Below are 13,441 nucleotides of genomic sequence, written 5' to 3' on the forward strand. Positions count from 1 at the left end.
TGATAGTGTAGTGGTACACACGCCCGAGTTGTGTGCGAGCAGCGTGGGATCGATTCCCGCTCAGTGACGGTGTCTATGTGTGCCCTGCAACTGGCTGGCGACCAGTTCGGGGTGTAATCTGACTTCGCCTGTTGACGGCTGGGATAGGCTCCAGCATCTCCCCACGACTCTGTATAGGATAAGCGGTTTGGAAGATGACACATGATGACAATTATGGGTTTCTTATTTATTTCATTAGATGATGCTGCTGGGACTTGGTGCATGTTTCGGCTTCACTGAGTACCAGTCGAGTTGTCATTGTAGTTGTCTTTTAGAGACCCCCCCCCCCCTTAAAAAAAGGAGGTGGGGGGGGATTGTAACATTAAAAATCCTTTATTTTTTCTTTCTTGGAATAAACTACTATTGTGGCTTCATTCATTACCACATGCAATTAAATGTCCTTATAAGAAAAAACATTTTAGGCATCCTTCAGGCTATCTGTCCTACTATTTTAAATTGTACGCCACCTGTTAAAGATATAGAAGATAACTTTAAAAAATGGAATAGTTTAGAACTCACTCTGATTGGCCGCATAACAATTGTCAAAATGAAAACCCTACCAAATGTTAACTACCTATTTTCACTGCTTCCCACCTCTGGCAGTGAAAAATAGTTCCTAAACACATCTCATTTTCAATGCAATTTTATTTAAAAAAAGAGAAATGGAATGCATGCAAAGCATATTTAAGGGGACAAGCTATTTCATCTGCCTCTCAGAGGAAGAAGGTCGAGATGGGCAGATTGTCTTGGCTCTCTGATCAGATTTTTCAAATCGATGTGCAATATGCTACTGCCCCCTTGGATGCTCTTCACGACAAACGCCTCAAGTTCAGGCCGAACACGATCTTTTGACAACAACTAAAGTGGAAGCAAAACTTTTGAGGACTAAATGGTGCTACTTCGAGATGAGGGATAAGGCCGGTAGTCTTCTTGCCCATCAAGCTAGAGCCACGGCCCTCTCAAGGCTGATTCCAAGGATAAGGTCTACAACTGGAGCAGTGATTTCTGACCCTAAATCGATCAACGATACCTTCTTGGATTTCTATTCAAACATGTATAAATCGGAATTCTCGCTGGGAGACTGGGAGGGTTGCAACCCTCAAGAAAATCTTGTTTACTCATCAGTTGACGCTGAGGTGGCCAAAAAAACGGATGCTCCGATTATGTTGTCGAAGGTATGTGCAGCGATTGGACAACTGCAAACTGGTAAATCGCCTGGCCCAGACGGCTATGGAGTGGAGTTTTATAAATTGTATGCGAAACTGTTGGGGCCACACTTGGTTAATGTTTACAATGAGGCATTCTCCATCAGAAAGCTTCCTCTCCATCAGAAAGCTTCCTCCGAGGCCTCTCTCTCTGAGGCAGACATCTGTCTTCATCTAAAGATGGATACTTTGGATTGTGGTAGCTATAGGCCAATCTGTCTTTTGAACGTGGACCAGAAGATTTTGGCCAAAGTCCTGGCTATGAGATTGCAGCAGTCACTGTCTAAGATGATCTCTGCCGACCAGACTGGGTTTATGGCTGGCAGGAACTCATCATTCAACACTAGGCGTCTTTTTAACATTATTGGCTCCCCTGGAGATGAGGTGCCTGAGGTGATAATCTCTTTGGATGCGGAGAAGGCATTCAATAGGGTTGAATGGAGATATTTATTTTACGTCCTGGGAAAATTTGGCTTTGGTTCTGACTTCATTGCGTGGATTGTTTTTCTTTATAATTGTCCAATGGCACACATCATTACAAATAGCATGAAGTCTGCCTCCTTTGCCTTGCATCGTGGTACCAGGCAGGGTTGCCCCCTCTCTCCTCTTCTTCTTGCTTTGGCCGTGGAACCGTTGGCCATTTGGCTTCAAGCTGAGGAAAGGGTTAAGGGCATTGCAAGATATGGCATTACTCATAAACTGTCCCTCTATGCAGACGATGTACTGCTCTATTTGTCCAACCCTTCATCGTCTGTCAGTAATAGGAATCTTGTCTCAATTTGGCAAGTATTCTGGTTACAAATTACATTTTGGTAACAGTGAACTCCTCCCGATTAATCAATTATTTAGGATGTTGTTAACACACTCCTTCCCGTATAAAACAATACCAAGGGGATTTCGGTACCTAGGTGTGTTTATTACTCCCTCCCCTGAAAATCTTTTTGATACGAATTTTCGACCGTTAATGAATATGTGTAAACAAGACTAGGCTCGCTGGTCCGCTCTTCCGCTGTCACTGTCTGGCAGGGTTAACATGGTGAAAATGGTAATGCTGCGCAAGTTTCTCTACTTGTTCCAACATATTCCGGTTTTTATTCATTCATTCATTCATTATCCATACCGCTTATCCTCACAAGGGTCGCGGGCGTGCTGGAGCCTATCCCAGCTGTCTTTGGGCAGTAGGCGGGGGACACCCTGAATTGGTTGCCAGCCAATCGCAGGGCACACAGAGACAAACATCCACACTCACAATCACACCTAGGGGCAATTTAGACAGTCCAATCAACTTACCATGCATGTTTTTGGAATGTGGGAGGAAACCGGAGTACCCGGAGGAAACCCACGCAGGCTCGGGGAGAACATGCAAACTCCACACAGGGAGGCCGGAGCCGGGATCGAACCCACGACCTCTGAACTGTGAGGCGGACGTGCTAACCAGTCGACCACCGTGCCGCCCTCCGGTTTTTATTAAGAAATCTTTTTTTTTGCCAACTGGATCGCTTGAGATCTTTATTCTTGTAGTTGACCAAGCCACCCTGCATTAATAAGGCCATTCTACAGTTACCTAAGCATAAAGTGCGGCCTGGCACTGCCTAGTTTTATCATGTACTATTGAGCGTGTAATATTGGAAAAGTTAATCATTGGTTGGATGTAAACCCTGAAATGTGCCCTTCATGGGCTCAAATTGAGTTAAGGTCCTCAAAGCTTTCGCTTCATTCTCTTCTTACCGTACGACTGCCTCTTAATGTGTCCCAGAACTCTGTTGTCCTTAGTGCTATAAAAATCTGGGTTCAGTTTCGTAAAGCCTATGGATTAATTGAACCATCAGTTTGTGCCCCTGTTGCCAAGAATCACCTTTTTACGCCAAACAATTCTGACCCTTCTTTTGCAGGTTGGTTTAACAGGGTCTTATCACAGATTAGGGACCTATATGTGGGTGACCACTTTGCTGACTTCACGGAACTTGTAGGCTGCTTTGAGCTACCTAAAACACATTTTTTTTCGCTTTTTGTAAAAAACACTTTCTTCAGGCTACCTATTCTAATTTCCCTAACTGTCCACCCGAATCTTTGAATGACTTGGTGCTCAGTCCAGACCCTGCTCAAAGGCATTCTATAACGGCCATTTACAATCGCTTGGGATTCCACGACCCTCAATTGCTCCTTTCTGCGAAACGGAACCGGGAGGAGGAGACTGGAATAACGATACTTAATGACCAATGGGAGCACATCTGTAAACTTGTTAATTTCTCTTCTATTTGCGCTAGGCACGGTCTGCTTGAGTGCAAAGTTATTTTTAGGATACACTATACAAATCTACCCCAATGTCGATGACAGTTGCAATAGGTGTAAACAATCACCAGCTAATCACAGCCACATGTTTTGGTCATGTCCTAATCTTGTTAATTTTTGGCATCAGATTTTTGACACTTTGTCGGTGGTGCTCAATGTCAAACTTGATTTCGATCCATTCACTGCCCTCTTTAGGTCCCCTCCCCTTTCGACACCAGACCTGCCGGCAGATAAACGTCGTGTACTGGCCTTCACGACTCTTTTGGTGAGACGTTTAATTATTTTTAAATGGAAGCATGTTCTCCCCCCGACACATAACAATTGTCTTCGAGAGGTCCTTACACACATCAAATTGGAGAAGATGAGATCTTTGCTCTCTGGAACTGATGGTGTCTTTATTAAAACCTGGCAGCCCTTCAGAGAATATTTGGATAATCTGCCCAGACAGCAAATAGATGCGCCCGCCACACCCAATCCCATAACATTTTATTATTTGTGTTATTCCTTGATTTATTCATTTACGCTATTCATTTTTGTTATTTATTTACTTAATTAATTCTGTTTTGTTTTTTTCCAATATACATATTTTGGGTTTGTGAGAACGTCTAGATGTGAGTGTTTGGTTATTAATAGTTTGGTAGTGTTAAAGAACAAGCCGTTCATGCCTGTGTTTATTGTTCGTTATTGTCTTATTATTCTATAGCATCAGTTCCACCTCTCTGGGTGCGGAGCTTTCCTGTTAACCCTACGATAACACAATTGGTTGTCAAGTACCCTGTCTCCTGGAAAAGAATAAAAAGACCTAAAAAAAAAAAAAAAAAAAAAACGAGAGAGAAAAATCTCCATCATTTACATTGCAAAAGGCAAAATCACTCTGTGGTCTTGAAGCATCATATTTACGTCATTATTTTCGATGCGGAGTGAGAGAGGAAGTGGGAGAGCATGGCAGAACTGTGGAAAGCTGACCGTTACAAGAAGGTAGCGGTTGATCCAAGTGTTTGCTATGGTAAATCTACTACCAAGGGTGTCATGAAAGAGAGAAAAGATGACGGAGATCATTTAGATTGAGATGTAAATATAATGTGTGATAACTATTTTATGATTATTCCTTCAACGTGACATGAAGGCACACGCACACATATACAGGCAAGTGCTGCATATTATTTTGCTAAAGCACATTTTTGTGGTTGGCGATGGTGCTTTATAGAATAAAAGGACCCTTCAGGTGTTTGAGATGTCACTAGGGCAAAAAATATTAGTATAACCTTGAATGATCAGTCAGAATGCTTTAAATGAACTGGACTAGTTCACATTTCCAAAAATGGCTGTCATCGAGTGAGTTAATTTGTTGATGCTAAGTTCTGCCTTTTGTCCACCACCCCATATCTTCAGGCTTTACTCCCAGCAAATTCTAGGAAAGGCTACTTGCTGATTTACTGCCATTTCCACAGGCTACTCAGGAATCCTTTGTGGAGCTAGCTGCCTGAGTCTCTTGTGCACTGTTTTGAGACATTGGTAAAGTGCTTTCATTCCCAAACTGTCCAATTACCTCCACATACACTTGAAGGAGGTGCATTTTCGTCTGCAGTTCTGCCATCTTCTGAAGGAGTTTGTGATAGCCTTCAGTGCAGAGGGATGGTATTGTTGCTAATAACAGTCTTGTGCTAATTAGCAGGATGTGCTCACATCATTGTGAGGAGGTAACTAAAAATGTTGAAACAACTGTATAATATAATAATATATAATAATAATAATATAAATAATTATCTACAGAAAAGTACAGTCCTACAAATATAAAAGTAACGGGATGCATTAGTACAAAGTATAAATAAGTCCATAAAGTGACTTGGTGATTATATTGCACTGTTAATATTATTTTACCAGCATTATATCACTAATGGTAAACTTGAGGGTATCTCTGGAGTGGGGAGCAAGGTGGGGGTTGTTCCACTCGATAGATGAGGGATTATTGTTGTTGTTAAGGGTGATAAATGTAATCAAAATGGGATGCCAGATCGGGTGAACACGGGGCTTGACCCCCAATCCTCCGCAGCGGACCTGCAATACGCATATAAGGCCCTTTTAAGTGCCAGCACCGAGCCTCTGGAGCGATATTCCGCAGCCAGAGAAAAGACCAACGCTTGGTCTGCCCAATTCAACCACAGATAGCAAGGAAGTGCTATCTCAACAGGAAATCACAAAAAGCCCAAAACCAGCATAAAGATGCCGGACCCCATGTGTCTTTATTCAATCAGCCCATCTGCCCAGGAGATCAGACGTACCGGACGCGCCCCAAGGCGCGCCACCGCCAATGGAATACGCATCCGTCCACCCAAACTGCACATTACTAGAGCACGCGCAACCCCTAGTGGCAGGTGTGAAGATGGACTGGCCCACGTCTGCTACTGCTGGAAACTAATGAAAATTATGTGTAAATGTGCTTTCAAGGTATTCATCCACAGGTTACGTATGAAATGAAAACAACGCTCAACACAAGATGTTTGAATTACATTGAAGTGAATTCAATTGAATATTGAATTATAATTTTAGCTGTGTTTGATGTGACCACTTGAGCGGATGCAGAGAAAAAAAAACACAACTTTGAGTTCCGTCATCCGGGAACGTGACCGACTTGCTCTGCAGATGGACGTTCCTGAAATGTTTTGGGTGAAAAAAAAACAAAAAAAAACATGTACAGTAAGTTCCCACCTACGGACCGCTGTCAAATAGAAATTCCCTCACCCGGAAAAAAAATGTATGTATTACATTTTCTACTACTATATTGCATTAATGATTGATTCCTTACAACTAAGTTCCGGTACTGTATCCGGAACAAATAGCGAAGCCTGCAGTAGCGCAAACTCAAGCAGTTCCTGCTCGATACTGCTGAAAAAATTTGACCGCTCCGCCATCATCGGATCCAAAAGGGCAAAATGTAAATTACTTCTTTGGAATGCGTTTTACTGCAAAATATAAAATGTATTCATTTACATTTTCGTCTGTAGATCATAACATCCAAATGAAGAAAAACGGTAATGACCGTGAATGAGAGAGTGAAATGCATCCGATTATGCGAAGCTGGACACAAAGTAAAAAACATCCAGGAGACACTTGGAGGTTGAAAAACTCTAATCTAATCTCTAGTCGGAAAAACTCTAATCTCCGAGATTTTTGAAAAAAACGTCCAGCAAGGAAGCTGTGGAGATGGAATTAAAAATGCTTTTGTATGCACAAGAATCACCAGACATCAGTGATGATCAACGGCAAATTTACTTGAAATCAGCAACAAAACTGTATGATATGCAGACAAACATTTTCATACAGCAAAGAATGAAGCCAACACAACAACTCAAAATAAACTAATTTTTCCCAAGTCTGAGAAAATTTTACACTAAAATACCGTACAGTTTACTGTAGTTAAGTATAGTACTGTACTGCATTGGTGTTACGGTATTTACAGTATTTTTTCAACAGTCTTTGGACCATGTTTGTTATACTGTACTGTATTTTGTTCATATACCTGTACTTTATAGTGCAGTTTCTGTTGAATAAAAATTTGGGGGAACATTTTTTTTTTTGGCATTATATTGCTTGTGTTGTTACACATGTATTTTGTTAACATACTTGCACATTCATATAGGATATGTACCATAGTCGTTTCCCAGATAAGGAAATTTTGTTATAAGGAAAGATTGGGCAATGCAAATATGATTCCTTACTAGAGAATACTTACTGTATTTCAACATTTCTGCTGATTTGTGCAAACTTCTAAAAACTTCACAACTACAGAAATTAGAGGATACTTTTCTTCCAGGCAACGCCCAGATGTGGGTGAAGAAAGCAGCCAATCTCATTAACATGCATGACCTCTATAAAAGGCCATGCAAAACTTCCCCTCACGCTCTTAAAAAAAAATCTCTCTTGAACCCTCTCTTGAATCGCCCTTAAAATTTCTGCTTGAAACTTGCTTTTAAAACTCAGTTTGTGAAAACTCACTCCCTTGAGAACCTCTCTTGAACTTTCTAATTTTTTTAGCGTGGCTTACTAACTCCTCTCCACCACCAGCCACCCTCCGACCCGTCGAGGGTCAGAACATTTGCTCCTCTTTTTGTTACTCTGATTTTTGTCGCCCACCGCCCGAGACCTTCAATTCCCCTTTCAGCCAGACCAGGTTGTATGCGATCAGCAACTCAGACACACCGTGCGGCTGCGCCCAAGGAAGATGCCAACTCCCTCAAAACGGCGATCACAGCGTGCGTCCCGCAAAAAGCCGAAACGCTCTCATGACCAGTGTCTTCGCGCCCGGAATGGGTAGCCCAAATCGGTCTGAACCACACCCGCAAGCTGCAGAATCGCCGGGGGCCATTGCAATAATTTCTCTTTGGTTGAACTTTTACATTTTTGGACTTGATTTTTCCTTCTTCTTGCTCCCCTTGACATCACTCTTCCCGCGGCAACGCTTCCTCCCTCCTCGTTTGAGTGACGACAATCAACACTCGTAAGTGCAGCCTGCAATTTCCTAAATTGTATACAGTTGGTGCATTTTGTCTTCTGTCGACTGAAAATGACCAATCACGGCTGACCTGTTTTCTGAATCTGAGCCATGATTGGTCATTTTGAGCACTTATGATGTCATTTTCAGTCGGCAGAAGACAAAATGTCCGCCCCCAGAGATGGCTAAAAACCAGTGCATTTTGCTGCTTTACTTATATCCCACAAACGCAAAATTAATCAGAATGCTGTGTTTCAACTAGTGGGCTTGCTGGCAACATAATCTTGAAAAAAATATGTTTGGGTTGACTTCCGTTTTAAGGATTGGAAAAGCAGAGATAAGATGACAGACTATTGTTTGTTCATCGCCATTGCCACATTTACTAGTCCTCTTTATTGTATCAGACATATTATTTACTGTTGTTCAGCCTTTGTGTTAAGGCCTCTTCACGCCAAACCGACGTCAGCCGTCGTGGCCAGCTGTCACGCTGGCCTAGAAGTCGGCACGTCGGACCGGAAAATGACGGATTAACACACTGCAAAAGCCGACGGAGACGCCAACTACTCCGGACCTTCTGCGCAAGTAGTAGTCTCTAACCTTACTTGTCACTTCGACCTTTTGTCGTTGTAATTTTTAGTTAGTAATTTAGGTTTAGCTTCTCATGTTTGCGACCTGTTTAAAAATCTTCTGCTCACTTGCTCAACCTCTGTTGTCTGCTTTGGGGTTCAAGATTAAGCGTTTAAACCTCACAATGAGTTTTTGTTGGTTACAGTCTGTTGTTCATTCAGGAGGCATTGCACCATCCCCAGATAGCATTTCATTTGTCAGCACTGTACCAGGCTTTAATCTGCCACCCTGGTCAGGTAGAGTTTAGAGCAGTCATGGACCGCTAAGGTCATAATTAGAGTTTATCAGACCTCGAGAGGACACAATTGCAAAAAAAAAAAATCTGTTATAACACAGAACATTGGAAAACTTGGAAGAAGTCAGAAAAGTGTATTGTTTATAGGGGGTGGATGCATTGCAATGCATAGGTGGATGGTTGTGACTCAATGGAACATGAATTTGTAGCAGCACTCAATGTGCTAAGCTATTGACTGAATGAGTGCTAGGGCTGTGCTATATCACACTGATTTTAATTTTACATAATCCTAATTAATTTTACTAACCCTATGCTCTATTGATAGTTTGTATAATGCATAAATATGCAGTTGTTACACACACACACAACAGTCAAGCCAATATAAATGGTATCTCAAATTTGATCTCTCTGTGGCTGTGTCCATCAGGACAGTGACCACTTTACTAATTGAATTCAAATCACAGAGAATAGAGCGAGATAGCAATAGAGAGTTGCTGGTCCCTCTCTCTTTGGCATAAGCACCTGCTAAATGTTAGGCAAGCCTCCTCTCTGCCCATTTTCAAAACTCATCTTAAAACACTTTTCTTCTATAGAGCAGCTTTGGACTCAGCTTGAGTTTTAGTGTTCTTTGGTGTTTGGTGTTCTTTGGTGTTAACTGTTTTTATGTTATTAATTTATTCTTTTTATTTATTTTTTGTGTTTGTAATTTTACTCCAAGTACAGCACTTTGCATGCAGCGACGGATGTTTTAAAGTGCTCTATAAATAAAGTTGAGTTGAGAATACGACCGTACAAGACTGAAATTCATGCTCTCTTTGATATGAGTGATGTGTGCATTTGTGTGTTAAGACTGAGGGAGCCAAATGCAAATACGAAATAAATATTATGCACTAAAAGCTCTTACAGACACTGTTAGTATACATTTGCCAATCATTTTGTGTTTGGGGGAAAGAAATGGTGACCCACCATGCTTATGAAGCACTGGGAGAGTCCCTGCACAGTAAGTATTGAAACAGTTATCACAATTCCTGAATTTTTTTTTGTCATAGGAAACTGAGAATATTTGTGATTCACACCAAAAGATAAATAAAAGACAACATTTCAAATGTTATGTCCAAAGATTTATGTATTGGTTGATAATATCTTGATTGTAGTAACATTTAGAATTTTGTGTTTGTATTCCCACTGTGAGATAAGCATACAAACAGGTCACTTTCACTTGGACACACGTTCATTGAAGTAGGCCTATAACATGACGATGATCAAATATCGACAAATACGTGAATAAATTATAATACTCCACATCTCCACATCAGTTACCTCTACATTATTTGACAGTGATGCAAATTATTACCGTGATTAAACCGCTAACAAATTTCTGATATCATGTCAACCTTTCCACAAGTAATTATAATCTAATAATTTAAGATGACCAAGTACTACTATGATACTATGGAAACAAAAATGAGCAACTTTGACACTCACATACAGGATGATTACATTTGAAATAAATGTTTCCCTAGACTTGTCCACCAATGAGTATTGAAGAATAACCACCATGTCAGTGTTGTTTTCCTATAATTTGAAACAAACTTAGATGCTGCCATTGCCAATCATTTTCCCAAGCAACAGCAACCAGTCTTTGCCCGGTGGTGAGGCTAAGGGAGCCTGCATCCGTGCCACTCACACACAGATGAACACCTACCTGAGTAGGCCCAGTAGCTCTCTTCCGTTGCAGCTCTCCGCAGTCGTATCTCGCCGGCCATGGCTGTACGAAGGCCTTGGACAGGAGTGTAGGACTCAGCTTGGTGTCCTGTCAACACTGCAGGGCAGAAGAACAACAGAGACATGAAGGTTACCACAAAGTGAAGCAGAGCATCAGCAGCAGTCTGCAGCCCTGGTTGGATAACCACTGGGCCGGATAATATCCAACTGTGTCCTTAGCTGAATTATCAGTCATAACTAAGCACCTTCAGAGTGGGGGAAAAAGGTCAACAACAATGATAAAAATGCTGTGGAACTGAATTGAATGTAGGAAATCAATTGTTAAGCCCTTTACAAAGACAGATCATTAACCCTGCACAAAGAGGGATAGCCCCAAGTTTCTGCAAAACCATGCGAATAACTGGCAAAGAGAAATGGCAAATTAGATCAAAATACTGACAGACCATCGATTCTACTGTATTGTATTTAAACTGTCCACTGTTTTCTACAATTTCATGATGTGACAAAACAACATAATAATGAAACAGCAATTGTTCTTCACACATGGACTTATACTGTATATGAATGGATCATCAATAGGACCCCTCGTGGCTGAAGCTAGAGGCCAGCCATGTTACGTTGCCACTGTCACAGACAGCTTATGTTATTTTTTTTCACTGAAAACACTGTTATCAATGCACGTTTTATGCTAGGAGCTCTGTATAGAGTGATGAGAGCTTCTGAAAGATCGAATACTGTTTGCATCGACCATTCAGAGTATCTTATCTCAGTATCCTGAATTGTGACTGATAGAAGGTAGGTTTACATTTTGCAGTGAATTTTGTCCCGATCGGCTTTGCTTTCATTTCATTGTTGATGGTTCTGACAACATAATGCAGACTAATCTTTGAATAGCACTCAGATATATACTTTATAAGAGAGCATTTAAAATTGTATTCTTACAGATGAAATGTGCTCGTAGTGCTTCTCCCAGACTTTTTGATACAACTGTGTGCCATACATGGTGGAACTTTCGCCATAGTGACAGAAAATAACATGAAAACGCCACTGAGAAATCAACGTATTCATAATCGGGCTTGGCTAGTGGCAACGTAATTTGTCCGCCGGTGGCTTCACATTAGTCCATTAATAACATCTATAAGTCTGTGTCTTCACAACAAAAATTATGCTAGACCTACACACTGAAACACAAATTTTCTCAGAACAGGTTTCTGTGACAAACGGCAGAAATATAATTATGTAACTATCACTCTAAAAAAAACAAGCCTTTATCTGATGTGTTTATTTAACAGAAGTCGGTAAACAAAATACGACCGTAATTTGTAAACTTCAATCTTGCTTTGCCTTGATGCAGAAACACATTCTTCTGCTGCTTCTTCTTCTGTGCTATGCTGCAGCTGCCGACAAGGTAGTATCAATAGAAGAATGTTGTCTGGGTCAAGGCAAGGCAAGCTTCTATAACGCATCCGGTGCATCCAGAAATATTCTCCGAGTTGCCCTATCGTTCACTCCTTTGTTGTGGCACTCTGAATAACCAAACTGCACTTTTGAAAAACACTGAGTTTCCAAATGGTCGGAGAGGAGTACAGCGCACTCACTATTTCCGAACACATCCATAGATAGCGGGAGCGTGTACGAGGAGAAGACTGGCTAAAGTAGTGAAAAAGATGGCAACTTTCAACCATGTTTTAAACAGTGCCACTGCAGAGGGAGCTTTGAAACTTGCACTCGCGCTACTGCAACCGAAAGACATGTTGGCCGCATTTGTGAGCAAAATGATAATGATGATGGCATCCAGGAAATACCAGGATACAACGAAGTGAGTCTGGGGAAGCAGCCAATATCTCTGTGGAACACAAAATGCTACACTCCATGTTAGCCGGCTGGCTTCCCTTGGTGAGTCCAACTCCAATATCTACACTGGGGCATGTGCTGAGGGGACGCCAGCTCCACGTTTGAAGCACAGTAGCTCCTCTCAGTTGTAGGAGAACATTGTATAGAAAGGGTGGGATAAAAGTCTACAAACGCTGTACAAGTGGAAATAGTTTACCACGATACATTAAGAATAATTCATGGTTAAAATAAAAGGAGGGTGTGGGAGCGGGGTTTTGAGTACACATAAAAAAGAAAGTTAAATGAACTGTTGTAATATTCTTGCAACTCATGGGACCTCCTTGATCAACTAGTGAAAATATTTCAAAAATGAAGTTGGAAGTCATGCAATTGGAAGTGTTAGTGCAATAGAAACCAAAATATTACTGAGAAACTCAGAACGCAAGAAAGAAATCTAGTGACCAACCTTATAAGTTTGGGGAGGGAAGTCAGAAACAGCATAAAATCCATGTTTTGTTTGACTGAATTTGTCTCAATGTGCCCGTCCAACAGAACATTATGTTTACAAATGTGGGCCAGCATGCCTGAAAAAATGCTCTTGGAGAGGCCACCACCAACTGTCACAAATTGCTGAAATGAACCAGACACAAGAAATGCAGAGTACAAGAGTTTTATCATAGATGGTATGGCATGATTCTTTCTTATGATTGGCACCAAGTCAGCCCTTGGATCTTTCAGAAGCCCTGACATTGCATTGTGGAATATATGATGTGTTGAAATAACTATTAAGTACAGCAGGAGCATGCTGGTGACTGCCTGCAGCTGGTTTAACTCCTTAAATGACCAAATGTTTTAATTTAAAGTTTAAGATTGCTTACCCTAACCAGACTCCCGCTCCTTGTGGCCAAGTGTAAAATCCAATCCAAGTTGCTGGCACTCTCCTGTCATAATGCCACCTACCGTAGAAGAATCGCAAAGAATTTCCATATAGTA

The 13,441-nt window shown here is 41.3% G+C and overlaps 1 protein-coding gene across 1 annotated transcript in view; it reads right to left on the reverse strand.

Annotated features, from left to right (window-relative positions):
* The window catches only part of LOC147141662 (receptor-type tyrosine-protein phosphatase gamma-like), a 458,048-nt gene that overhangs the window by 359,729 nt on the left and 84,878 nt on the right, over positions 1–13,441 (reverse strand). Inside the window, exon 2 of the mRNA XM_086039819.1 lies at positions 10,596–10,712. Coding sequence (XP_085895945.1) covers positions 10,596–10,712 — 117 coding nt within the window. The remainder of the gene's footprint in view (positions 1–10,595; positions 10,713–13,441) is intronic.

The sequence above is a fragment of the Filicampus tigris genome, chromosome 9, assembly GCF_054856515.1.
Source record: "Filicampus tigris isolate MCC_2025a chromosome 9, RoL_Ftig_1.0, whole genome shotgun sequence".
Taxonomy (NCBI): Eukaryota; Metazoa; Chordata; class Actinopteri; order Syngnathiformes; family Syngnathidae; genus Filicampus; species Filicampus tigris.